The 24670-nt window shown below is 36.8% G+C and overlaps 1 protein-coding gene across 1 annotated transcript in view; it reads left to right on the top strand.

The window, feature by feature from the left end:
* CDK19 (cyclin dependent kinase 19) overlaps positions 1–24670 on the top strand; it is a 114206-nt gene that overhangs the window by 46741 nt on the left and 42795 nt on the right. Inside the window, exons 3-4 of the mRNA XM_060753169.2 lie at positions 1531–1641; positions 9527–9667. Coding sequence (XP_060609152.1) covers positions 1531–1641; positions 9527–9667 — 252 coding nt within the window. The remainder of the gene's footprint in view (positions 1–1530; positions 1642–9526; positions 9668–24670) is intronic.

Genomic DNA, 24670 nt, shown 5'->3' on the forward strand with positions numbered 1-24670 from the left:
GTTGTGCTAAGATGTCATAGAATAAAACTTGCATTGCTCATTCTTAATCCTTGTTTGTGAGTTCATTTAACAACTTTAGCACAGTGCATAATCTGCCAAGTATGTGCCATGCCTCTGGAAAAAAATTCCCAATATTTTCTAGTTTGTTGGATACATGTAAGCATTCATATGCATGTCTGAACAAAAGTAGATAGCAACACGTAGTATTTCTTTCGTATTTCTTTTCCACTTGGCTGCTTCATGCTGTTTTTTCCACAATTGTGCAGATACAGTTTTCAGCTTTCTGCATTTGACTTATAAATACTGTTGTACAAACTGAGTGCTTAGGGGCTGGTCCCAAGAATAATAACATAAAGGAAAATAGCCATCTGGACTGCTTATAGAATTAAGCAGTGTTGCAATAGGGAGCTTCTGTGGTAGTTATATTTTTTACTTGTGCAAGAAATTGCACAAACAGAGTATAATGTCTTACTTTTCTCGCACAACACTCTGGTACAAGGAGTGCAGTCATTCTTTGAGAATGGGAACTTTAGATGCAACTTATTGTTAAGTGAATAGAGTTTATAACAGAAAGGTTTGTCTAACAGCAGCATCATTATCTTCTTTATTGAACAGTGGAGAAGCCAGCGATACGAAAAAACAGAGATTCTGAGAAAAAGTTTCCAGCTGACTTTTGTGCAAAATGAGAAAATATTGCTGGTACAGATTTATAGCATTGAGTAGGTTTCAGGAGGTCACGAAGAGTCAGAGACGACTGAACGAATGAACAACAACAGGTTTCAGGAAGATAAGCTAGTTTTGTCTCATTGACTTACCAACACAAAAAATACTGTGTCATATTAGAGAGGAATAAAGAACCTCCAGTCTGTGGAATAGATATAACCCATTGGATGTCTGCTCTACTCTGACAAGATTGATATAGTCTCCATGACTGGAGATGTTCCCTACTGCTAATCTTATTTGTGCAATTGGAAAAAATAGATTTTACTCTCCCCCTCCCCCCAATCAGATTTTAATAAGCCTCCATTGGAGTGTTTTAGGGGGGTTATGTATTTCTCTATGAATGCACCTCTGTGTATTAGAAGGAGAGAGAGAGAATATGAATGTCACTTGTCCCATGTCTCCACCAGTCTTTGGATGTGCCCTTATTGCTCGGATATGAACTATCAATATGTAGTATCCAAAATGGTTTTGCCTAGAGAGAATATAGTCTTTTGAGTTGATGAAATTAGAGGATTTTTTTGCAAGAGCTAGGATTACTGTTTCCTTGAAATTTCAAACCAAATAATTGAAACTCAGCTTGAATACCATCCTCTATTAAGCTTCCTAACTAAGGAACTAGAACTTCATTATGATCCTTTGTTGCTTCATGGATTGTCTGTAAGCCAGTTTGAGTCAAGATGTGTTTCATTCATCTGCTGAAATTCTCCTGACATGCATGGATAACATATATATGTTCTGGGAAATTAAATGAAAATGGTCTATTTGTAAGGGCAGAAATATTTATGATCTCTGTCTCTTCACTTGCAGCTTTTGCGAGAACTGAAGCATCCTAATGTGATTGCATTGCAGAAGGTTTTCCTTTCTCATAGTGACAGAAAGGTGTGGCTACTGTTTGATTATGCTGAACATGATTTGTGGGTAAGTTTTCATTTTAATAATAACAGTTTGGATTTTCTAGTTGTTTGGTAGGGGCTCTAAAAGTGTGCCTTAAGGGCAAAAATGTGATTCTTGAAATCAAAATAAATTACAACGTTTTGTCATTTTTATGTACCAGTACTTTTTTCATTTTATAACTGAAAAATGGAGACTTACTTTCCTTCCCCCTATTTGTTTTCTTCCTTTTAACAAATAAGAATGGCATTTAAAATTAACTATTTTTTTTGGAAATGGAGAAGTTTAATCGCCTATTTTTTGGTTGTTCATCGGACTCTTGCTTCTATATTCACAACACATTGGTTCAAAAAGAGGAAAGACTCAGGAGATATTTGGCTGTGTATCTGTCATCAGATTTTTTAATTAATGGGGACAGATTACAGGTTTTGATGAGATTGAAAGCAGAAGACAGAATCTGGGAAAGGGGGCCTCAGTATCTGCCTTTAAAGCAAAAAAGGAAACTTTAGAAGATCATATCACAGATTTTTGAAAGGTATGTAGTTTGATCTCAAACGGTGTTCTATAAATTCAAAGTTTGCAAAGCATTCTTATGTGTAGTATGGCAGATGTATATTAAAGTTTTTTCAGATATTGTATTGAAGCTGGGATTTAATATGTACCATAGTTGTATATTCCTGAATTCTTCTGTCAAACATATGCTTTTAGCAGTTTTGCGACAAATTTTCAGCATAAGTACTTTTAAAATCTTTGCCCTGTCAGATCATTTGAAATTATACTGAATTAAGATTATTCTAACATAAATGTTACATTTGACCATGACAAATTTCTGTGTTGTTTACAGTGGTAGAGATGATCAAAATCCATTATGGAAATAATATGTACTGCCAGAGAAAATACATGCCCAACATGTTCAAAGTAAAAAAATAAACTTGGATCAAAATGATGTAAAGTTGTGAGATTTCATGCTACTGCATGTGCCTTATAATTTCATTTGGTGGACTTGTTCTTACAGATTTACTAATTTGCACCCACTTACTTTTGAAGTTTTACTCATCACAATTAATTACATAAAGAATGAATGTATACCTCATAGCTAAAAAATGTAAGTTTCATTACAAATAACTTCCATTTTATATGTATACACCCTCTACTTTGATTGAGTTTACTAGCTTTCTAAGAGCAACCACAAAATAATGTTTTGCTGCTAAAATAAATACGCTCGAAGAGCCAATTTGCAGAGCTTTAAAAGTTCTCATACAACCAGCCACTTTTTTGGTTTGCTTGCTGGCTGCCTATTATGTAGTCATAACACAAAGTGTGCTTCTTTCACTGTGTTTTGTCTAGCTTTTCATGTCTCTTTCCATGCAACACGCCAGAACTTTATCACTCTTCGAGGCTTTCTCTTTACTAACAATTTTCATATAAACACTTTCAGTATTTTCATTCATTTGTCATTTGAACTGTTGATGCTTCACTTTGTGATTTTCTTGAACTAAATCATGCATCTCATTATAGAGGATGAAGTTTTTTTTACAGATGTCCAAATCTAAGCTTAGTGGAAAGAGCAAAATTGCCATGATCTTATAACCCAATGCTTTTTCACATATGTATATATGGGACCAATTCAAGGGTTTCTTAACAGGAAAACATTTCCCCCCATATTACAGAGTGAACTTGTTGTGAGGAAGCAACCACATAATTGGACCTGTCTCCTTGGTCAGGTCACACTGAGCTACATTGGACTGCTCTGTGAAGAATAAACCCCATACTTATGAATTAATATAAATTGATCCAGAATTATATGCCATGCTTGTTGTTTACCACTGCCTTAAACCCTCAGCTTTCACCAGGAAAATCATTTTTGTTATTTTGGTTGTGTGGTAACACTAAATTTGAATGCCAGAATCTGGAAACTCCAACGTCTTAAATCTAGCAATAGCCTTCCTGTCTCCACCTCTGTTCTTCTCCTCACAGTCTCTATATGTGTAAAATACTGAATGGTCTATAGGGAAAAAGATATAATTGCACTTGTCCAGCCTTTAGGGACCATGACGTTCTTGAAAGGAGAAGTTCAAAGTTATGAGGGGGAAAATTGGGACGAATGAAGAACTTTATCAATGAAATATTGTGTGAGAAAATGTTGTTATAGACACAGCCATAAACTATTTTATGCTATCTGTTTTTGAACCTAGAGAGTTTTTTTTAGAAATATTTGTTTCACTTGGAGTATCTGAAATTGGGTGATAGCCAAAACTTTATCCCTTATCTTTTGAATAATTCCCCCTTCGTCATTTGTCCTAAAGCATCCACCCCTATTTCCCCATTGTGTTTTCGCTCACTCCCAACTTTGTCTCTTTCCATGCTGCCTCTAATACTTGGAACAGCCTCCCAATTAACGTATGTAAAGCTCCTTCACTCTACTCCTTCAAAAAATCAGCTTTAAAATCCACATGTTTAGAGACATGTTTCATTCATGAGGATCACTTACATTCTTGGCATAATTCTACCTTGCATGCTCTGTGCTAAAAATTGATTTGTATCAGTTGATTTTAGGATGGAGAAGACAATATCCTGAGCTGTATTTATAGTTCATATTGAGATCCAACATGGTATAGTGTTTGGAGTGGGCCTAGTGATACAGAAATCCAACCATGAAATCTCGGTCATTAATTTTGGGCTAGTCACTATTTCTCTCAGAGGATTGTTGTGAGGATAAAATGGGAGGAGAACCATGTGTGCTGCCTTAAGCGTGTTGGCAAAATGTAAGATGTAAGTGCAGTGTATATATTTGAAGAACCAATTTAAGTGGTCATGAATCAGGTGAGGTATAAAATGTTCTCATCCAGTCTAAAGGCAAGATGAAGCTGGGATCATACTTTTGCCATGAGAAAATATGAAAAAATACACAAATATTTAAGAGTTGAATCCAGCGATAGAAATTTAGAATGTCCCTTGTTCAGTAGGTCTTTTCCTACTCCTTGCTTCACAGTAACTCACTGCGTTTCCCCAAAAACCAGTTTTGACGACTAAGAAACTTTCTGAAATGGCTTGATATTAGGTGAAGGGGCTGCAGTTGGATGGGGAAATCAAGAGAATGTTGCTAACTTATGCAGGCAGATATCTTTGTTCATTATTCAAAATATATCTAAGCTAAAAAATCTCCTATGTTGAAGACTGTGATAATAATAATAATAATAATACCATTGTCCTCCACAAACTCAATACTGCCCACCACCCAAGTGAAGACTTTTATATAGGGACAATTTCATCCTAGATTTTCTTGTTTTTCCTCCACCACAAACATCCCAGTGTTTCTTTCTCCATTGGTGTGGATTTTGCATGACCCTGCCCACTGCCTCTCCCTTAAGCTTTTCCTATTCTTTTCTATAGCACACAACAAACAGAGGAATTGTTCAGCAACTGAACATACTAGGGAGGTTTGGGGAGAATTCATCATGATTTATAGGAGCTGTAGGTAATGAGTTCATCTGCAATCTAAGAGCACTATGAACTCCACCAACAATGGACCTGGAACTAACTAGTCACACAGAACCCCCATGACAAACAAAAATTACTGGAGGTCTTTGGGTGTATTTATAGGAGTTGTAGTTCACCTACATCCAGAGTGTACTATGAATCCAAACAGTGATGGGTCTGGACCAAACTTGGCATGCATGTCTGATATGCCCAAATTTGAATATTGGTGGGTTTTGAGGGGAATTGGCCTGGACATTTGAGCTAGTCATGGGGGTTCTGTGTGTCAAGTTTGGTCCAAGTCCATCCAGTTGAGGGGTTTTGGGGGAACTAGCCTTCCTCTCTGGGAGTTGTAGTTCACTCACAACCGGAGAAACAGTCATGGGGGCTCTGTGTGCCAAGTTTGGTCCAATTCCATCTTTGGTGGAGTCCAGAGTGCTCATTATAAATCCCAGTACCTACAACTCCAATATCCTAACTGACTACACATAGTGGGAGTTGTAGTTTACCCTACAGCCAGAGAGCACACTGAACCCCACCAATGATGCATCTAGAGCAAACTTGCCCAACATAACAAATTTTAAGTGCAGAGCTCCACATAAAGCACATTACAGTAATTCATACAGGCTGTAAATAAGGCATATATCATTTTGGCCAAGCCAGAAATCATAAGAAATGGATGCAGTTGGCATACTAGTTTTAATTGTGTGAAAGCATTTCTGGCCACTCTCAAATTTGAACATTCAGGTTCAGTTTATTTCAGGAGAACACTCAAATTGCGAATCTGGGTTTTCAGAGGGAATGTGCCGGTATTCAGCATAGGTTTAGGTTCAGTTCCTATTACCTGATCTGACTTGCAACTAACTAGGAATACCTCAAATTTTGTCTTGACTTAACTTCAGTTTGTTCACTCTCATCCAGTCTTTCGGTTTAGATGGAAAGGAGAGATAGGCTGTAGCAGTAAAAATGCAGAAACCTCCACATTTGATTTGTCAATATACTACCTGTAATATTAATCAATTCTCTCATATTTTCTCTCAGAAAATAATAATTTCTCCAGGGTCTAAATGGAAATACTTTTCCAAGAAACAAGTATAGGCAGTTCCTCACTATGGGATTTTAAGGCATTGTATACATTTATTGGCTCTTTCTCTATCTTTATTATGATTGCATACCAAAGGAAATGGAGAACAACCTTAGGCATACTGTATTTTGAATTATCAGTACTGTGATCTATATGTTCTTAGTACTTAAAGGGTTTTTAAATCTGCTGAACAGTTATGTGAATATTAAGTTCTTGAGTCTTAATTTATATTCTAAAGTAAGAAATTTTATGTGCTGGGCACTTAGCAGGTTAAATCTTTAATTAATAAGTAATCCTATTTCTTGAAGGCATCAGTTGTGTAGTTTCTCTCAGTTTGAGGTAGTAGTGCAGAAACATTGTATACTGCTGAGGCATTTCTTCCGAAAATTATTTTCCTATGAAAAGTGTGTAATTCTGCTTCACTCTTTAATAGTTGTGCCTGCTATTTAAACTCTAACTGTGAGGAATTCGTTAGGACCAGAGTTTGGAAAAAATACTTTATTGTATTACAATTCCCAGGTTCCTCCAGTTTTATGGTGCTCATACTGCTAGAGATTCTGAGAGACATAGACCAAAGAGTATTGGTCTCCCTTTCCTTTGAGATCTTATTCTTAATCCTAAATGTACAGAAGTCTGACCAAGTAGTGTGAATGTAATGCTAACTCCCTGCAAATCACTCTCTGCAAGTAAGACTCAAATTAATACTTTCTTTCCTGTTTCTCATCCTTTTATTCTTTGCCATGAATTTTGCTCTCTCTTTTCTTGTTGGGCTTAATATGTCTTTTTTAATTGGTTATGGGTGGTCACCAGGGTAATAATGTAACCAAGTTAAATGGGTCTGAATAAAGTCTGCAAACCTTGGTTAAGAGGGAAGAAGACTGAACTTAGCATACATATAATTCTGACTATGAGTGAAAAGTGACAAAGGAAGAGTGGGTTTCTGTGGTAATAGAGGAAAGTCTGGTTCCTAGTATTAAGCTTCAGTTTGTTGTGAGACTCCAGTGTATATGGAATGGGGCTAGAGCACTTTAGTATGTCTAGTTGTCAAGACCAAGAAGCCTTAAGTAGAGCCAAACACAAGATAAAGAGTTCAAACACAGCTTTATTATGCAAAAATAGTCTTTCAAAGCACTTAACTTCAGTGCAAAGAGTCAGAGCAGCAATCTGGCATCAAAAACAAAGCGATACCAACAACAAAAATATCACCGGGTTAAATACAAAGTTCAGCAATCTGCTTCAAAGTTTGTATAGTTCAAAAACACAGTCACAAAAGGTAGAAAACGAAGTCCCAAAACAATGCAATGTTCAATCACGAGGTTAGCAATGTCTTACGTCTAAAAAGCCAAACGCGTTGGTCAAACTGGTCCGTGGTCAAGCCGTAGGGTAATGTAAACACTGGAATGCAAGAATCACAGGAACACAGGAATTTGTAGCCCAAGGACCCATGCTCGAGAGTTGGCAGTAACAAAGATTTATGTCCCATAAAGACACTTTGCCTTCTGCAAAGAGCCATACGTTTTGAACCCACTTTTATCTTATAGTTCCTCATTAGAGGATGATGAGCTCCCCACCCTTTCCTCATCGCTCTCAGCTGCCTCCATCCCCGCAGCTTAACCCGAGCGTGCATCTCTCCATTTCTGCCAGCGTCTGCCAAGACTTAGATCTTGCCAAGTGCTCCCCGGTTGCCAATCCCCTGTGAACCCCTCAAATTCATCACTGGAGGTGGGTTGGTTACAAATGTCCCTAATCTGTTGAACACGGGTCCAATCCAGTTCCTCCTCCTCTCCCATATCACTCCCGGACACATCACTCCTTTCAAACCCCATGAAATCCTCGTCCTCTGTAGGAGCACTAAGTATTTCTGGATGCGCTTCCTCTGAAGCTCCTCATCGGACTCCGGATCGCGAGTAGCCCTCTTTACTCCCCATCCCCCATTGCACAATCGGAGAAGCCCTCAAACGTGTCAGAATCACTTGGGGCCATGATTATTTCCCTAATGCGCTTCCGCTGTTGTTCCTCCTCTAACTCCTGCGCAGACCTCTTCTCCCTTCTACCAGTAGTAGTAACGTTACCATCACGCTGAACTACAACACTAGTCCTTCTGTGCTTTACAATTCCATATGTCACCAAATTGGAAAGTGGAGTTGAGGCTAATCTGTGACAAGCTATGCTTCAGATTTAACCCTTTTTTCTGTTGAGGTTGGATGATTCTAACAAAGTAATTTCTGCCCTAGGTCTTCAGAAATATCATGCTTTAGTATCTTTCATCCTAGGCTATTCTTTATTCTTTTGCCATTCCTTAGAAACTGAAGTTCAGTTTAGAAGGAAGCCTTGAAATTGTTGTTAAATGCCGAACAGCTAAAGGCAAGTCTGGACTGAGCTAAGGCTGAAGTTATTTCATTTATTACAAATCTCAGTCTCAATCAACATGCATTACTTCCATTTTTCCATAGCTCGTAACTTTCCTTCTCCCTAATAACTGGTATATATTCAGACAGAGAATTGAATATCTTTTTTTCTTATGCTAATTATACTCAGGGGTAGTTGTGTTGACCATACAGTAAAATAAAATAAAGTCCACAAAAGAAGGGCGCCTTTGTTGGCCAAACGTCCAAGACATTCCATATAAGCTTTCAAACCTCTACCAGCTTTTCATCAGGAGACAGCTGTTAAAAATCATACAGGAAAAATGACAAGGTTGGAGTCATAGGCCTACATATTTTATCAAAGGTTATTTCTGTTGATATTCAGTTGGACTGGGAGAATCCCAATTCATGCCACGTGAGGACTGAGGCAAAATACAGTAAAATTTAAATTTCATTTATAGCAGTAAAATAATTTCTCAATAAGTCTATACTGTTACTTTTAGGTGTGAGATATGTAAAATTCAGCCAAATATAGTCCTAAAGTAAAATTTTCTTTAGGACTATACTTGACTGAATTTTTAATATTTAATATAAGCAAAGCAAAACATTTCTCAGGTTTGGATATTAAGTTTTGGAATTCTTAAGCACAGATCTAAAGTCTCCATGAAGAGAGAGAGAGAGAGAGAAGTTTAATGCTAAATCATTATGGAATTTATTTAAAACTGTGAGACAATTGCATTGAAACTGTAAAACTGTCAGTAAAAAGCACATCTTAACATAAAATACATTACAATCCAAGCAACTTGAAAGTTCAGTTTCCTCTGTTTATTTTCAGAAATATTACTTATAAAAGCATTTTTTTAAAAAAATACTTGCCTGCCATTTTAGATTCCAAAGCTAAAAGGCTTTTAATTTCTACACTGCTATTGTATGAGAAATTTATTCTTACAAGCTACTTTCATGTTTGTCTTCTTTTTATTTCCAGCATATTATCAAGTTCCACCGTGCCTCTAAAGCAAACAAAAAACCCATGCAGTTGCCAAGATCCATGGTCAAATCACTACTTTATCAGATTCTTGATGGAATCCATTATCTCCATGCAAACTGGGTGCTTCACAGAGACTTAGTAAGTGCTTTGATTCTTAATTGTTTAAGAATAATTTGGATTATATTTGTATATTCATAGAGAAGTTGAATAACAGTGCAAATATTTATCTTATGAATTGCTTTACTCTTTCCTGTTATTAAATACTCTTATGAATTTAAAGGTGAAAGTCATTTATATGTTGCCATTTTTCAACTTGAGCATAGAACAGAAATTAGTGATGCTCCAGCTGTAAACAAACAGGAATATTATAAACAGTCAATTATTACTCTCAGAGGACCAGGCAAGGATAGAAGCAAGCTGAAGAAGGGAGAAAGGAGTCTTTAAGATGGCAAAACACAGGGAGTAATTCTGTTCTTCACAGAATCCTATATTCAGAAAATGCATACCTCGGCAATGCCAGGTACATATGCTAGTTATCTCCAAACGATACCTGTTAAACTCCAAAACACTTCAATAAAAGTGGTCCTCAAGAATTTGACCCACTTCAATTGTGTATCCCAATACTTTGGCACTCGCCTTCCCCTGATATAAGGAAAGCTACATATGAACATCCTGATTTCTTACCTAATCTTATGGATCAGTCCATGTTTATTTAGAACATAATTGACTGTGCCTGTTCATTTTGATTTGATTCCCCCCCCCCCCCCCCAGATTTAAATAATGGTAAAGATGTGTACAGTTTTAAATCTCTTCTCACTGGGCCCTTCCACACAGCTCTATATCTCAGAATATTAAGGCAAAAAATCCCACAATATCTGCATTGAACTGGGTTATCTGATTCCACATTGCCATATATTCCAGTTCATAGCAGAGAATGTGGAATTTTATTCAGCAGTGTGGAAGGGGCCTCACTAAGAAAATGGAATTTGGTTAGTAATTTTAGTGTTTGAACTAAGTAAGGCACAAATTAGAAAAGAATGTTTAGATATGTTGCTGATATCTAGTGATGTTCATACTTTAATAATTAAACTATGGAATCATGTAAACCGAATTCTTGGACAATTTTGTGTCCTGTTGATGCTTGAAGATCAATCTGTGATTTGCCAGTGGTTTTTTTTAATGATTTATTATAGTTGGTTGACATTTATCAGTGGGAGCAGAGCTTTAAATAAACAAATTTAAAATAAAGATGATTTTAATGTATGTTTTCACAATAATTGAGCATGATTAAATTCTATTGAGACTATAATGTGAAAGTGGATGATTTGACTTCTTAGCTGTAATTTGTTATCACGTTTATAATTACAGGATGTATTGACCTTCTGGATTTTTTAAAGAACAAAAAATCATCCCTATTACTTTTTAATTCAAATAATGTAGATAATTATTCCTAGCAAATTGCAATTTAAAATCTTTTTTAGTGCTTTTGAAGTACAACTTTCATTATTTATTTTAAAAGTAACATTCCAATGTCTGAAAAAGAGTTTGTAAAAAACATATTTTTCATCTGATTACTTGAACACCCTTTTCTAACTTTTGAAATGTCATATTCATCAGTGTTAGCTATACCATTTAGCAGATAGGAGGGCAGATAAACAGTTTAAACCTAGTTCTGAAATGACTGAAGCATCATTCAGATTATCGCATTCTATTTGGGGATCTGATTTTGAAATAAAAAACTGTGCTGCCTTCCTTAAAGGGTTTCTTTATTTTCTAATATACTTGCATGTTTATAAATAAATAGTACAAATCTCCACTGCCTTTATATTCAAAGTCATGTAGCATCCCTACAAAGTTTTATTGCCTAGTTGTGTTTGCATGACAGTATTTTTGATTTTCCCATGTATTACTCTAAAATCAAGCATTTAGACTTATTTTTAACTTAAAATTGAATATTTTATTATTTTTGTATTTTGACTATCTTTACTTGTATGTGTGTATATGTACCTTTAAGTTTCCTCTTAATGTATGGCGACCCCATGAATATCATGGGGTTGTCTTATAGCTAACCCAAAACACAGATTTTCTGGCTAATTTATAAAACAAATGCATCCCCTAGTCAAGGGCCTAAATACTTTAAAGCAGTGGTTCCCAATCTTTTTGACACACTGAGCCATTTTTAGAATCAGTTTCTATGGCAGAGCCCTTTAGACCTATCCTGTCTTACATGTTAATGTTGTTTAGGAATACTGTTACAAAGGGAGGAAGAGGGGATAGAGAGTAAGGGAATGTAAAGAGATACATTCCCTGATTTTCTTATTTTGATTCTGCTTTTTGTTTCTTCTTTAATCTCATTCAATATTTTTTATGCTGAAGCAGCCATTGACCCCCTGGGAATTGCATGCGGTACTCTTAGGGCTCCATGGAGCACAGGTTGGGAACCACTGTGCTCTAAAGCAGTGGTTCCCAACCTTTGGGCCTCCAGGTAAGCTGATAAGCTGGCTGGGATTTCTGGGATGTGAAGTCCTAAACACCTGGAGGCCCAAAGGTTGGGAACCACTGCTCTAAAGGCAGCAAATCTTGGGATCTAACAAGGTTACCATAGTTAATCCTTGGATGGTAGACTGCTGTAGGATACCAGGTGCTGTAGGCTGTATTCCAACCTGGTAAAACCACTTTTGGGTATTCCTTGCCTAAGAAAACCTAAGATGGGATTGTTGTTATAAATCAAGTTGCGACTTGAAGGCAGGTATGTACACACATAGTCACATTCATATGGATCTTTTCATGTTTTCAGTCAGTTACACTTTCATATCACAGAAGTCTTTCTAATATTATATAGTTTAGAAGGTGAACTCTATGAGGACAGCCTGTCGGAACTTGGGATTCTGAGAGAAAAGAAGATTGATGCAGGAGAATATGCTGACAGGTTTATGTTTTTAAAAGAGTAACAGCAATGAGAAGGGCTATTTATCTTGTGCCCTGAAAATAGGGCACCATGCAATGATTAAGTGTGCCTTTCTGACTAAGAGAACTAAGAGTTATATTAGAAAACCTATGAAGTGGCCTTGGCTTTGAAGCAAAGTACTGCATCATTAAAGATTTTTATTGTAGGACAAAACTGAAAGGGGTAGCAAGTCATAAGCCAAAGCTATTGTATCCTGTTGTATATGTTTTGAAACTGATGTAGTAGTTTTAAGCTACTGGCTTCACTTGATAGTGGTAAATGTAATAGCCATGTTGGGGAGGAACTGTAGCTTTGTTATAGAACGTTTCCACTTGAAAAGAATTTGAGCATCCATAGTTAGAAAGGTCTCTTTTAGAGGCCCTGCCGATCTGCTATTGATCAGATTTGTGGAAATTCTCTGATTTATAGTAAGAGCAGTTGCCAGAGACTAGGAAAATTAATTCTAGAATTTTAGCTGGAAACACAGTGGAGTGGAGTCGTGGTCCAAAAAAGTAACCTTTCCAAGTTTTGTCATCTTCACACATGTTGTGGTATAGTTAGAAAGGATTAAGAGTTGTTAGGTTAAAGCTATTTAAGAATATCTCCAACAAAGACTTGAGAGAAACACTCACAGCAGATCCAGTTTCAGATTGGGCTCTGGTCTATTTCCTTAATTTTAAAGAGAGAGAGAAGACAGCCTGGTGATGTAGGAAGTGAAGAACTTGTTAGACTTAGGCTTTGTGTCAAGACTGAACAACCCTAGTTGGCATTTTATTTTAGGCATTTTTCTTGATAAGCAATAAAGAAATACAGTTGTGTTATCATCTAATGCAGCTATCTCAAGGGGGAAGTGTTCTGTAGCTGCACTGCCACCGTTGAGAAGGGCTTCTCTTTTGATGACACATCGTTGGGGTAATTTTTGGTTCATCCCTTTCTTTCAGGTGAACCAATCACATTCTTTCACAAAGTTTTGTGAAGGTAAAGAATGGAGGAACAAAGTCACAAATTTTGACTTCATTGGAAGAACTGTGGGATTATTATTATTTTACTGTCACAGCAAACGAGATCTATGTGCTGGATTTCGTATAATAATAATAATATATAATAATAATAGGCTCAAGGCAGGGTACCACATGGTTTAAACAGGAAGATATGGTATTTTCATAACACAATGGAAATCAAAGAAATGCCTTTTGGAAAGGGTGGAGCACAGTTCATATACTCTCTAAACCTGCAGAGTGTCCATGGCCCTCAAGTTAAGAACATCCATCTAAATGAAAGCTAATGCAGTAAAGTAACACTTTTATTTGGATTTGTATGTGTCAACATGACTTGGTCGTGTTATTATTTTAACCTTCCTGGAACCTTTCATAATTTCACAGCCAGCAAATTAGGGAAGGCAATATCATATTTCATATAAGAACTTTATAGCCGTGTCGCTGCAGGTGGATGGGGAATTGCATTAGTTATCAGGTAGCTATTGCAACTGTAGCTAAAATGTTAATAGTATACTATCATTTTTAAAAACATATCAACTAAGTCTTAGTTATTGTACTCCATGGAAAATAGTAATAATGAATGAATAAATAAATAAATAAACTCCCTTAGGGGACTCAGGGCTATTTATATGCATAAAAAAGAAAACATTCAATCCCACAGTCTGTATATATATAGTTTTTATATATAGGCGATCGTAGGATCATGTGTAAGTAAATTCACATGTGTAACTCAATATAGCAAAAGACAACTGAAGCAGACCTTTAACCATTTTCAATAATTAACTGATTTCTCTGTTGATAGTTGACTGGAATGCTTGGTTTTTGCCTGTTAGCTTCAAAATTGGTAACCGAAAGCTTCTCCTGTTTATACAGTTTGTTCAAGTATAATTCATATACAATATAGTGTTTGATATGTCAAGAGAATTGTGATAATTTTAATAGTTTGTATTCTTCACGAAGAAAGAAGATATTCATTCACTGTAAGGCCCAAAGAAAAGCATTTGTATTTGCAAATAAAGTACTCTTGTGGTTTCTGCTGTTAAATTTCCTACAAGTTATTTTAACTTGGAAAGCTGCTTTCATTCCATAAATGGAAAGAGAAAAGGAGTTCTCTGCCTTCCATACGACTGCCATAAACAGCTATATGAAAGAGCACAGTGATGACATTATTATCACTCGCAGTCGAATAGAATCACAAATATGCAAAAATGAAAGAGTATTAACACTTCTTTTCAGCTACAGAAGAATAGAAACACTCACTTTATATGAACATGCTTCAGAATATTTTATTGTGGCTTTCCTAATGACATCCATAACACTATATATAACATGATTTTTGTTCCTGGGTTATAAATGTCATTTCCGAATTGGAAACGTACAAAATCATAGAAACGTGCAAAAGGTTTATTAAACTACCAAAATTTTGTTTTTGTGGGATATCATGCAATACATGTTGCTATAGTTTTTCAATGAATATCTCATTGGGTCTCAATCAATTCAACAGAGTTTGTGGCAGCCACAAAAACGAAGTTTTTGGGTTATAACAACCACTTTATTTATTTATTTATTTATTTATTTATTTATTTACCTTACTTATATACCGCTGTTCTCAGCCCGAAGGCGACTCACAGCGGTTCACAACAAATACGAACAAAAAAAAGTAAGTACTGCAACATTAAACAGGAATAAAACTTTCACATCAGAAGCAGCCCCCCCCCCCCCAAATTTTGTTACATAGTGGAATTTATATAACACCAATATTTTAATGGAACCTGTTTTGGAATATAACAAATTATTTTGAAAGAAGATATATGTACTTCAAAGAATACACACAACATTCATACCTGCATTGGCTTCGGTTTTTATTGTTCCCTAAAACCCATTGCCATGGGAAATGGATGACAGTTGTCTGACTGCTTGTACAGCAATGGTTCCCAACTTTTTTGGCCATGCCCCACCTAAGTATCCCTAAAGTCCCAATTCACCTGCCTCCCTTGGCATATAATTCTTATTATTCAGAAAGTGAGCTCCTGTTCATATGGAGGAAGACTAAAATACTTCATTTAAATGATGCATGGACATTACGCAGAAGAGTCTGCATATAATGACAGACTCTTGGACTATGAGCCAGTCTGTGTGCTGCACTCTTGATTAGTTGTTGGCAGCTTCACAGGCTTCCCAGGTAGCTACCTTATCTGTTTTCTTTGGAATATGCTTTTCAGCTTTTACTTATGATTTAGAAGCAGAAGTTTATGAAACAGTTTATCGTTACAAAAGACCTGACTCGGGCATTGCTGGGTAGCTAAGCTAGTTTCGAATATTTTACAGCTTGTAGAACTTTATGAGAGCATCAATGTTTCCATTGTTCACTGCTGCTTATAGATTTACATGTGCAACTGTTACAGGATCATAGTATATATCCCACACAAGAAGCAAGTGTTATTAGGATATTTGCCTTGCCTCAGGCGACCATAGCATTAATTTTATTACCATGGCAAAAGGAACAGTATTTACAGGGCTGTTGATCCCAGGAGATTAAAACTAGTTAATATCAAACCTGAAAATCTGATTTTGAATATTTCCAGCAGGCTGCAATATGTGATTTCATTGATAGTGAGAGCAAGAACTATGAATAACTATCCATGTGTGTTTGTTAATTGCATTTGCGTCTTTATACTTGAATTGTAACCATCTCTCCTACTTCCATCCCAAATTGGCTTCTATACATGTTTCTTTCCTGGGGCAAATGATTTCCAGAGGCAGCAGGTGGAGATGTTTCCTAGGACCACAGAGGAGGGAAAGAGCTAAACCCCACTTTCTCCTCTGCTGCCATCTTAACATGCTGCCATCTTAACCTGATATTTAAATAGTATGTACATAAAAATGTGATTATGCTTTTAAAATAGCATGTAGCTTTGGCTATTACAAATAATATTTCAGGGAATAAAAATCTTTGTGCAGGTGGATGAAGAGAAATGGGAAATGATTGCCTCAAAGGGGCCCACATCAGTAGGTGCATATGTACCCTCTCATTCTAAATATATATTCACGAGAGTGTGTATGATTAGGAAATATTCATTTATGAAAGATTTAGTCATTGGGAACATAGAGAGATGGGTTATTGTAGGCAAGTTGATCTTACAATGCTATGCGTGTTGATATGAAGTCTGTAGATAGTACCGGCTATAGTTCTTTTCTTTTCTTTATATTACACCTTTCTCCCAAGATGAGACTGAGAGCAGCTCACAATATAGAATACAGTTTAGAGCAAAACATAATGCATTCAAAAAAAGCAAATATGTATATTAGAAACATTAATTTACAACAACGTAAAAGCTTTTCAAACATATTTGTAACTTGACCTTTCAAGCTGCTTTAAATAATTTTAAATCATTTACATTGTTTATGCATTTTTGTTGTCTAGGTTTTTATGGTATTTATGTGTCTGTTTATATTTATTTAATTTTTTTTTGGTTTAGTAATTATTAATTTATAATGATGTTATTTTTACTGTTTGATTTATGTGGATGTTTTATATCAAGCCACTGAATGTTTGCTTTTCTTTTTTGTCTGGAAGCTGCTCTGAGTCCCCTTGGGGAGATAGTTCTAATAAACAAATAAAAATGTTCTAATTAATAAAAAACACAGTACCCCACTTAATGTACAAGAGATATAAAAATGTATTTACCTGCCAGCAGAAATAGAGAGAAGGTCCAAACTGTTTCATAGCTGCCAAGAAGGTTATGTCATGTGCCTTCATAAGACATGCCTGTGATGGTGATAGGTCAAAGAGAAAGCCAATTCCCTAAGAATCTTAAAGCTCAGACAGGTTCATAAAGGGAAAAACAGACCTTCAGATTGCTTGGTCACAAACCATACATGGCTTTATATGTATCCAGGAATGTACTTAATTGAGTTACTGTGAGTTTTCCAGGCTGTGTGGTCATGTTATCTCCTGACGTTTCACCCACATCTATGGCAGGCATCCTCAGAGGTTGCGAGGTCTGTTGGAAACTAGGCAAGTGAGATTTATAGATCTGTGAAATGTCCAGGTGGGAGAAAGAACTCTTGTCTGTTGGAGGCATATGTGAATGTTGCATTTGGGCTTCTTGATTAGCATTTAATGCCCTTGTAGCTTCAAAGCCTGCCTGGTTGCTGCCTGGTGGGTTCCTTTGTTGGGAGGTGTTAGCTGGCCCTGATTGATTCTTGTCTGGAATTCCTCCGTTTTTTGAGTGTTGCCCTTTGTTTACTGTCCTGGTTTTAGAGTTTTTTAAATACTAGCAGCCAGATTTTGTCCATTTTCATGATTTCCTCCTTTCTGTTGAAATTGTTTCCATGCTTGTGGATTTCAGTGGCTTCTCTGTGTAGTCTGACATGGTAGTTGTTAGAGTGATCCAGCATTTCAGTGTTCTCAGATAATAATCAGTGCCCAGGTTTGGTGCTCTGCTATGACTGACTTTTCAGGTTGAATTAGTCTGCAGTATCTTTCATGTTCCTTGATTTGTGTTTTGGCAATGCTGCATTTAGTGGTCCCTATGTAGACTTGTCCAACTGCATAGTATGCAGTAGACTCCTGCAGAAGTCAGAGGATCCCTCTTGTCCTTTGCTGAACTTGTAATTGTTTCAACAGAAGAGTTGTATGTTCCTGTAACTTGTTGTGTATTCGTTTCCGACTCTTCGTAACCTCATGGACCAGCCCACGCCAGAGCTCCCTGTCGGCCATCACCACCCCCAGCTCCTTCAGAGTCAAACCAGTCACTTCAAGGATGCCATCCATCCATCTTGCCCCCTCTTCCTTTTTCCTTCCATTTTCCTGTAACTAGTCTTGCCATTAGTCTGGTCACAGGCTATGCTACGGTTTCTGAACTCACAGTAACCCAATTACAAGTTCATTCTTGGGTACATATAAAGCCATATATGGCTTGGGACCAAGCAATCTGAAGATCTGTTTTTCCCTTTATGAACCTGTTTGAGTTTTAAGATTCTTGGGGAATTGGCCCCGGAAAGTGCTGCGTACACACTATATGCAGCACTTTCTTTAGAAACTGTTCTGAATTGGCCCTGGAATTATTCAAGCCATTCTGGTTTATGCTTAGGCCCTTCTGGGAGGGGTTTGAGGACTTCGTGTTCCTGGTGAGCCTTGCCTAAGCAACATCATCTTCTTGAACTCTAATGTGTTCCTTTTCATGTCTCTCTGTTCCTGACTTCTGGGTTTTGACTATGTCCTCAGTTTTGCACATTTGTCTTGTCTTGCTACTCGGGGCTCCCTTCAGCCTCATTTTTCATCTCCCATCCCTGGTACAGTTGCTGATGCATAAAATTGAAAAAAAAATGGAGGCAAGTGAGAAACGAAAGGAGTCTGAAGATTTTCTATAAAATCTTGACACCATGTTCCCTGAAAAATGTGGCTGAAACTACAAAGCTATATTAGAGTTCAAGAATAGCTGGTGATACTTTTTCTTAAAGCTCTACAGAGCCACATACTATAAGAAATGTTCATTTAAAATAAATGTTTTATTATTTAAATTTATTTGAACTTGGGTTGGCTTGTTTGGATTTTTTGCCTCACGTTCATGTCACCAAGCTGATACTGCTGGGCTGTTTTTGCCTTTTCTACGCAATCCTCTGAGACAATGATAACTATGTTATTCTCTTGTCTTTGTCCTTGGTGCCATGTTGAGATTTGGTTTGTATTCATTTTATGGACATTGTTTATATCTTCAAGATACAGTAAGTCCTTACAAAAGATTTAGCATATTTAGCATTCTGCTATTACATAGCGTCTCTGATTGTGTCTTTTAACACTGTTCTATTCAGGACTGCATGTGCAGATGGTGAATAAATATCACTGTTATTATCAGAGCATAATGGTACTGTTGTGCACCTTTTAAATAAAAACCTTGAAATTTATAATTAAAATTTGAAATCCTTAAGTCCCAGTGAACTAAAAATTTTGGTTAATTTGTTTTTCAGTCAAGCACTTACTATATAGTATCGGTTAGAAAAACATACATTTTTGGTTGCTTTTTTTTTACTTTACAAAACACGTTTCCTTTGAGGCATTCCCATATTCCACCCAAGCAAAGACTAAAAAGCAAGATTTCTACAAACTAAACTTCTATAAGCAGCTGGGTCACATTCTTGCCCCTTCTTCTCCTCCTTCAACCCATTCTACTTTATTTGAAGTTTTGAACATACTTTAGTGAGCATAAAGCCACTAAGTTCAGTCAAATGTGCAATGAAATATTCTATTTTAACCATTGCCTTTCAGGTTATCATATGTTTTCATGCCTTCTCAAAATTTTAATGGCATGTTGCAGAGGGAAAATATCTTCCCTGTGTTATTAACCCTCACCAACATTCCTAAATGCATCATCACATATAAATGTGTAGTTTTAGGTTTCTCCACATGTAAGGAATGCATTTAAAATTCATGAGCAATTGACCTATGTCTTTTTGCATTTCTTTAAAAAGAACACTGCAACCCTAACTTTAATATTTTACTCATGTGGGTTTTTCTGATGTAAAAACTCTTCCCATCCAGTTTTTCAAGTTGCTCCTGACACGAAAAAAAAAATCCTGTTGCTAACAACTTAAGGTTTATTGAATCGTCCATTTTCAAGTGAAGGACAAACTATACACATTCTAGAATCCATTTTCAGATTTTCCCCCACTTAAAAACTGTCATTTAAAAAATCTCCAAGAAGCTGAAGAGCCCATGAATTCAAGAGAATCGAGCTCTAATAAAAGTTTTCTTATAGGGTTTGAGATGCTCATGTGCTATGTGTACTGTCAACATGATTGTTGACGCTCACACTCACCATCAGAAGGGCACCGAAAAGACCTTACGGGACCCTAATTTTGATCATATTTTAAGTGATCAACTATTGATGGAACACGGCACTCCCTGGATCTCTTTCCTGCTGATTTCTATAAGTAACTGGGTTAACTTTAGGAAGGTGTTCTATGTGTCTCATTAATTTTGTCCATTAACTATGAGGGCAAAGAACAAATTACTTTCATTCTTTCCTTTCCTAAATAATAGCTGATTAATAGGATTTATGAATCTACATAGAAAACCTTCCTCAAATGACAGATGGGAAAGCAACAGTGTCTTGTGGCTGTGCAGGTAGCTGCTGGAAGTCTTCACCTGAACATTCAGTGTCTTTATAGAGAATCCATGGGATTCATGGTCAGTTAACCAAATGCCAGTTATCTTGTATCAGGCACATCCTTCAAGATATTTCTTCCTTATGTAGTTTCCCATTTTTGAACCTGGATGTTGGTTCTGGTAGCATTTATTACGCTTCCCTATACTTATTTATCGTATCAGGAGCAAACTAAGGGTACAGTTGTAATGTATTTTAAAAAAACACAAAGTTTAAAAACTTTGCATTATATTAAATGTCCTTTGACCTGTAGCTGGCCACTTGGAGTGCCTCTGGTGTTGCTATAAGAAGGTCCTCCATTATGCATGTGGCAGGGCTCAGATTGCATTGTAGTAAGTGGCCAGTGGTTTGCTCTTCTCCACACTTGCATGTTGCGGACTCTACTTTCTGGCCCCATTTTCTTAAGGTTGGCTCTGCATCTCATGGTGCCAGAGCGCAGTCTGTTCAGTGCCTTCCAAGTCGCCCAATCTTCTGTGTGCCCAGAGAGTCATGCTTTCCTATGAATTCTGGAAGGTGCTGATATTTTACATTTTACCATTAATAAAGGAAGATAAGTACCTTCCCTATGAGCTACAGCATCTTAAACTTTAAGATCAGCATTATCTTTCATAAATCAAAAGAGCTTGTTCTGTTCCAAACCCTTACTCCTCCCTCTCCAGAAGTTTGAAAGGTATGTCTCAGAAGTATCAAAATGCTTAGACATCCAGAATTTTAGATTTATTGTCCTCTGTGGATATTTCACAAACAGTAAATTGAGGATATGTCTACCTTCCTGAAATGTTACAAAATATATGCTTTTACCTTGGTAGTTGACACATTTAGAGAGTATGTACAAGAAACTGAATATAAATTTGCAGTGCCTGTCCATTCCCTGATCACCCTATATTGCAGTGGATCCCTTTCCTGTCACAGGTCCAACCACTAAACAAGAAAATTGGTTCCTTTTACGTAGTGGCTGGGAAGTCAGAAAAGCCACACTGATGATGAATTTTGTAAGGTGACATTTGCATAGTGCCACATTAATACCTTCTTTGTGCCTTATTTGTTTTAAATTATGCTGTGCTGCTTTATTGGTGATTGCTTCTTTGAAGGTTATTGCATTTTTGATTTACAGCCTGTGGCATTATCTAAGTGTTGGAAAGGTTCTGCACCCTTTTGGCTTGTCTTCTGAAGTGAAGGATGAATTAATCTTTTTCTACTCACTAAAGAGAAAGAGAAGCATCTTATCTTTGCTGATCTCATTCTATTGCAGTGCTTCATGCTATATCCTATACCATGTCAGGGGCTGAAGCAGCCTTTCAGGGGATAGGTTCAGTGATAATAAGTTGCCCTCCTTTTACCAGTTTTTTTTCCAGTAGCACAAAGCCATATATGCATACAACTAAATATTCAGAGTAGACCTTCAACATGATCTAAACATGGATTGTTCATGTTGTCACTGTTCACTGTGTATTGTTGAACTTGCTCATTCTACATATGTTCACACCATCTATGCTAACCTCTATGATCCTATATTGTTTTGATAGGGTGATGAGGGAATGTGAGCAATTACCAGCATTTAAACACTTAGCATTTAATAATGTCTTCTTTGGGGGCAAATAATACATTGTGCTGTCTGCCTTTGATCAAAATCAGAGATTTATGCCTATGGATCATGATGTGTTAGAAATTTACTTTTCTCAATATTATCCACTGATCTCCACTTTTCAAGAAAGCATCCATCAATTTTCATTTCTCTCTCTCACTGCTACGACATTTTTGGCATATTGGCTTGGCATACAGTACCAGTTATTAGCTTCTCAAATATATGCAGATTAGCCAAGTAAAGTCAGCAGAATTAGTTTTCACTACTGAGTATTACTTTAACCAGGTAGTTCCTGCAAAGTCCACAGTGGTAATTGTATAAATACTGCTATTTTTTTAAGGACCAGGAGCAGAGGTTGTGCTCCAGCTGAAATTTCAGTTCTGTGAAGTTAATAAATACTGTCAGTCATTGACAACAGGAAAGGGGAAAATGTGAATGCTGCAGATTTGAGTCTTGGCCTTTGGCTGTGTGACTAACCTTCAGCACTCCATTATTTTTCACTTGTTTAAAATCTTGTTTATTCATATCTCAGTTTTCCTTATTTGGAAAGAAACCCCTCAAAGTGCTTAAGTATCAATAAAAGTAAAATCAGGGATCAAGCTCTGAAAATCACCAATTCCCAAATAAATGTGATTTTAAATTGCATTTGGTGGGTGTGGGTGAGTGTATCGTATTTCAGTGCATAATAGTTGCCACTGCGTAATTAGTCACACCTCTGTTTTATGGATCCCAAAATCGATATTTTTTTCCTTTCATTGCATAATACGTAGTTGCAGCTGTGATTCATTGCCTCAATGTACTGCTTAATTTGCTTGATGTCACACCTACCCCCTTTCAGGCATGGTACTTATTTCATTCACTCACTTGCTCATGGGCCTGTTTGTTTGCCTATTTGCTCGCTCGCTCACCTGTCTTTCAGGTAGATTGTTTCATGCAACTGAGTCAGAAAGCTTAGGATCAGCCTGTGGGTGGGTGAGCGAGCAAGTGAAAGAAGCCCCATGCCTGAAAGGGAATGGGCAGGTAAGCAAGCGAAGCTATTGTTTACTGTAGCCCCCTTTATTGGGTAATAGTTGCACCCTCTTTTTTCTGCCAAAGGAGATAAAAATGCAGTTATTACATAACCAAATGCAATATCTACAATGGTAATCTCGACTTTCCGTTAAAAATATCAATTTGTGCTGCAATTGAAAAAAACACAACAAATTAAAACTAGTCAATACATTTTCTATGCCTCTGTCTATATTTAAGTTTCCTTTTCATTTTGCTCAGTTATTTTGATTTCAATAGAGTAATGAATCTGATATAACTAGAGTTATATGATATTGGCCAAGAGGTATTACCAGATCATTTTAATACTAGTGTAACATACATTTGTACGCACATACATACATGTGTGTATATACGTAACTATTACTGCATCAGTTCAGTCTGTACAGTGATAATATGTTGATATTCTCTGTATCAATTTCATACATTCCTGAATATATTAAAGACGATTAAAGTAGGAAGATTCATTTTATATGAGATGAAAAGAAGGAAAGTGAATTTGCTTAAGTCAAGATCACATTACTCAATCCAAGACTTGGAAGAATTCCTTTTATGCTTAGTAATGACTTTCTTTCTAGTCAGATGCGTCTACACTGTAAAATCAGTGCAGTTGACACCATGTTGACTGCCATGACTCAATACAATGGAATTTTGAGTGTTGTAGTCTGGTGAGGCACCAGCATTCTTTGGCAGAGAAGATACTATTGAGCTATGGCTGTGGTGTCAAACTCCATTAATTCTACAATGTAGATGTACCCTTTTGTTGTTGTTTATTCGTTCAGTCATTTCTGACTCTTCGTGACCTCATGGACCAGCCCAAACCAGAGCTCCCTGTTCACTGTCGCCACCTCCAGCTCCTTCAAGGCCAAGCCAGTCACTTCAAGGATAACATACATCCATCTTGCCCTTGGTCGGCCCCTCTTCCTTTTTCTTTCCATTTTCCCCAGTATCATTATCTTCTCCAAGCTTTCTTGTCTTCTCATTATGTGGCCTAAGAACTTCATCTTTGCCTTTAATATCCTTCCCTCAGTGAGCAGTTGGGGATTATTTCTTGGAGTATGGACTGGTTTGATCTTGCGTTCCAAGGCACTCCCAGATGCACCCCTAGAATAGCTTTTTTTTTTAAAGTGTCAGTGTTATGGTATTGTCCTGTGGCACTCTTATGGCTATTTACTCTCAGAGGTATCTCTGACAACTAGGTGCCTAAAATGTCTCATTTCACATTTTTTCTAGTAGAGTATTTAAGAAGGTTTGTGTGTCCCCCAAAAGGTTTTTGATCTGCAAGAACTGAAAGCAATAATATTTTCTAGATTTAATGAGCTTATAACCCAAGTATTTTAAGTAACATAAAGTCATTTTCCCACTGATTGTTTTGATAGAGTAACAAATGGTTAA

Source organism: Anolis sagrei, chromosome 1 (genome assembly GCF_037176765.1).
Source record: "Anolis sagrei isolate rAnoSag1 chromosome 1, rAnoSag1.mat, whole genome shotgun sequence".
NCBI classification, from domain to species: domain Eukaryota; kingdom Metazoa; phylum Chordata; class Lepidosauria; order Squamata; family Dactyloidae; genus Anolis; species Anolis sagrei.